The sequence below is a fragment of the Eufriesea mexicana genome, unplaced genomic scaffold, assembly GCF_001483705.2.
Source record: "Eufriesea mexicana isolate 0111107269 unplaced genomic scaffold, ASM148370v2 scaffold113, whole genome shotgun sequence".
Taxonomy (NCBI): Eukaryota; Metazoa; Arthropoda; class Insecta; order Hymenoptera; family Apidae; genus Eufriesea; species Eufriesea mexicana.
This window is the reverse complement of record NW_016908278.1, coordinates 772,848-776,514: the sequence shown is the minus strand read 5'-3', so window position 1 is coordinate 776,514 and position 3,667 is coordinate 772,848. Positions and strand designations below refer to the sequence as shown.

General features: G+C 33.5%; 1 protein-coding gene across 1 annotated transcript in view; it reads left to right on the top strand.

The window, feature by feature from the left end:
* Positions 1 to 1,169: 1,169 nt before the first annotated feature.
* Zir (dedicator of cytokinesis) overlaps positions 1,170 to 3,667 on the top strand; it is an 8,376-nt gene continuing 5,878 nt past the window's right edge. The window contains exons 1-9 of the mRNA XM_017910318.1: positions 1,170 to 1,325; positions 1,400 to 1,578; positions 1,653 to 1,794; positions 1,864 to 2,067; positions 2,129 to 2,320; positions 2,397 to 2,621; positions 2,697 to 2,971; positions 3,074 to 3,389; positions 3,464 to 3,663. Coding sequence (XP_017765807.1) covers positions 1,185 to 1,325; positions 1,400 to 1,578; positions 1,653 to 1,794; positions 1,864 to 2,067; positions 2,129 to 2,320; positions 2,397 to 2,621; positions 2,697 to 2,971; positions 3,074 to 3,389; positions 3,464 to 3,663 — 1,874 coding nt within the window. The 5' untranslated portion in view covers positions 1,170 to 1,184. The remainder of the gene's footprint in view (positions 1,326 to 1,399; positions 1,579 to 1,652; positions 1,795 to 1,863; positions 2,068 to 2,128; positions 2,321 to 2,396; positions 2,622 to 2,696; positions 2,972 to 3,073; positions 3,390 to 3,463; positions 3,664 to 3,667) is intronic.

Genomic DNA, 3,667 nt, shown 5'->3' with positions numbered 1-3,667 from the left:
ATTCTAAATGGAAATGTGGTTTTTAGATTTATATCGGAAGCTTGAGCTTTTGTCATTGATGGAAATTGGGAATGGTAATAGTAAAAGCTAGTGTTTGGTAATTATTGAAGAATATTTGTAATAATTTTTTTAATTTAGTAATTCTACTTGCAATCCACTTTGGAATTGAGTTTAAAAATGACTGTTTAAGTATGAAATTGTTGGAAATCAATTTTTTAAGAGCCACATGGTATGTAGGAAGTACTAGTGATATTTCATGCTAGGGTTTCACGAGAGCACCCAGTATATGGGGAAGCCGGGTGGGAACTAGATGGGTGTTACCAGCACCAGAGCTGCCAATCCAGAATTCTAAAATATCAAGACATTTACAGTACCTAGAATTAAAGTTTCTATCATTTTATACACTTGTCTTTAATTTTTTTAACATTGTATTAATTTTAGGTTCAAAATACAAAAATTTAGGAACAAAATAAATTTTGTATTGTGAAAATTAATACTGTTAATGAAACTTGAAAAAGTATTGCAATTGCATAAAAATATTCAATGAGAAATTGATTAAATATAATAAATTTCATATCAAACTTCATTTTGGAATATATCTATTAAATATTCTCATAATAACTATAAGAAAAAGAATTTTTAGGAAGCATATAATGTCTACTTTTGACCAAATGATAGCGCTAAATATCAGGCAGCTTGCGATCAATTTTCTGTTGCAGTTTCCACTCTATAGTGTACTTTTATGGTATTAATGGGAATTTTAGCTTGATAAAGGCACATCCCTGGTGCAACAAAAATTCATGACAAGAACTGTCAAAATATTAGGATATTGACTTAAAGGTGTTCACAATTTTTGCATAATGAAGTTTTAGTAAACAAAGTCACGTGAGTGTAGTCTTTTGTTTTTCACTATAGACGTCCTAATTGCATACATTGTCTTTTAAGTACTATAATGTATGTGAGTCTAGTTAATGCATGAGTAATAAAAAGTATATGAGGAATAAATATAGGAATAAATAAAATAAATGTAATTGTAATTTATCTAATAAAAGTTTAACTGCAAATACTAGAATTACACCATAATTATTAATTCTATCATTTATTTGGTTCCATATTCCTTTAAAAAAATTTTAAACAAAATGTCTAGGATTTCTTCAAAGGAGTATTTTACCACGGCATTTATAATGTCATCTGTACAGCGGGCTTTTACTCAGAAATTGAGTAAACAGCATGCAGCTGATGTTAGACGTCAAATTGCTACTTCTACCTCATATTCTCGGGATCTATCAAAAAGTGGCAGCACATTCTCAGGCTTTTCTTCTACGGTATATCTTGAAGTATAATTCATCTATATAAACTATAAGCTGTACATTAATACAATTGCCAAAATATTTTAAAGATGTCACTGTGTGAGGTACTAGAGCCACTAGATTATGAAGAGTTCTTGGCTCAACATCAGTCAGTTCTTGATCGTGATCCCCTTAAATCAATATTAGATTTTCCACCTGGAGATGTGGAATTAAAAGTTGTGCAAAGAAAAATCAGAACAGAGGAACCAGTTGTGCCTCATGAATCTTTGTAAGATTTGTTTCAATTTACAAACAATCAAACCAATATTTTTGTATTTATAATAATCTTTCTAAATTTTGTAGAGATACAGTATCTCCTTATGTGAAAAGATGTATCGATAGTTTTACCTCAGACTGGGTAATAGTACACAGAAAGTATAAACGTAGAGTTTCTCCCATAGCAAGAGATAGACTACTTCAGGATACTCCAAGACAAGATTTTGAGGTGCTTGAGTAAGAATAAAATATGTACATCAAATAATTGAGAAACACGTTTAAAACAAATGTAAAACAGGTGGATCAAGAGGATACAAATGGATCAGGATCACCTAATGAAGAAGAGGACCTGTCTAATTGTGGAGATACACCAAGAGGATCCTGGGCAAGTTTGGATTTGAGGCATTCACAACATGATCCTCTTCTTCCAAGCTTATTGGACAGAGTGTGTCCAGAAACCATTGACCAAATGAATGAACAAAAACGATCAGAAGATCGTCAAGTAAGTCCTGCATGAACAAGATCAGGTTTTAGTAATTGTGTTTCATTGATGTTAATTTTAGGAAGCATTATTCCCACTCTATGCACCCCCAGCTTCTCCAGATGATGAATGGCAGGAGATTGGTGCAGCACCAGAACCTACAGAACCCTTTTCTCATAAAATTCTTGTAAAATGTCTTCAATTAAAGTTAGAATTGGAGGTTGAACCTATATTTGCAAGTTTAGCATTATATGATGCCAAAGAGAAGAAGAAGGTACTTGAAGCTAAAACCTTTATAAGAATCTACTCATATATAATATATTCTTTCCTAATTTATTTTGAACCTACAGGTATCTGAAAATTTTTATGTAGACATGAATTCAGAAAGCTTAAAGAAGATGCTTAGTGGACACATTGCATACAGTGATGCCAGCACTCTGGCAAGAAGTTGTGTTATGAGTATCAATAAACCCAGTCCAGATTTATTTTTAGTTGTTAGACTCGAAAAAGTATTACAAGGCGATATCTCGGAATGTGCTGAACCATATTTACGCGAAGATAAAAATAAAGAAAAAGTAATCATACAGTCTATGGATTATTCAATTATAAACATATCACATGAAATAATTAAATGATCTAATTCAAAATAGGTGAGAGCAGCTGCTGTAGCTGCGTGTGAACGTTTGGGTCGGTACAGAATGCCATTGGCATGGACAGCTATTCACCTCTCTGCCGTGATAGGAGGTGGTGGAGATACAGATAGCACTGGAAGTGCTGGATCTTTAGACAGAAAATCTGGAGGATTAGAACAGTGGCGTAAAAAGGTGGAACCACCAGCTAGAAGAGGTTCCTTAGAAAGAAGGAGTTCCGATAAAAGACGTAGTTGGTCGCCAGACGACTTTGCCAATTGTCTTGATACATTTAGGTACATGTTTTTATTTCAATTGCTATTAAATTAATTCTCACTTATTTTATTAATCTATGTACTTTGAAATCAATATATGCCAATGGATATTTAATTTTTTAGGCCTATCACGTTGACTGTTTCGAGCTTCTTTAAACAAGAAAGTGAACGTCTGAGGGATGAAGATCTATACAAACTTTTAGTTGAATTACGCCGACCTGGCTCTAATTTAAAACGACTCAAATGTCTACCAGGCATATTAAAACTGGATCTCAGTCCTAGACCCGAAGAATTACCTAGATGCTTAGATCCTGACCTTAGAAGACTAGTGCCATATCCTGATGAAAAGAATCGACCAGTCAAAGAAATACTCGAGTTTCCAAGTGAAATTATTTCGCCAGATTTGACATACCGAAATATTTTGTACATTTATCCAAAGGTAAGTTGTCATTCAGTTCTTCTGTATCTAATTAATTTTTAAAATATACGAATAAAAACTATTTTCTATTACAGGAAGCAAATTTTAGCTCTAGAACTGGCTCTGCACGTAACATTGCTGTGCGAATTCAACTTATGGGCGGTGAACAAGAAGCTGATGCACTCACAGCCATTTTCGGGAGATCATCGTGCCCTGAAATGACTCACGAGTGCTTCACTTCCGTGTCTTACCATAATAAGAATCCAAACTTTTATGATGAAGTGAAGATTCGACTTCCT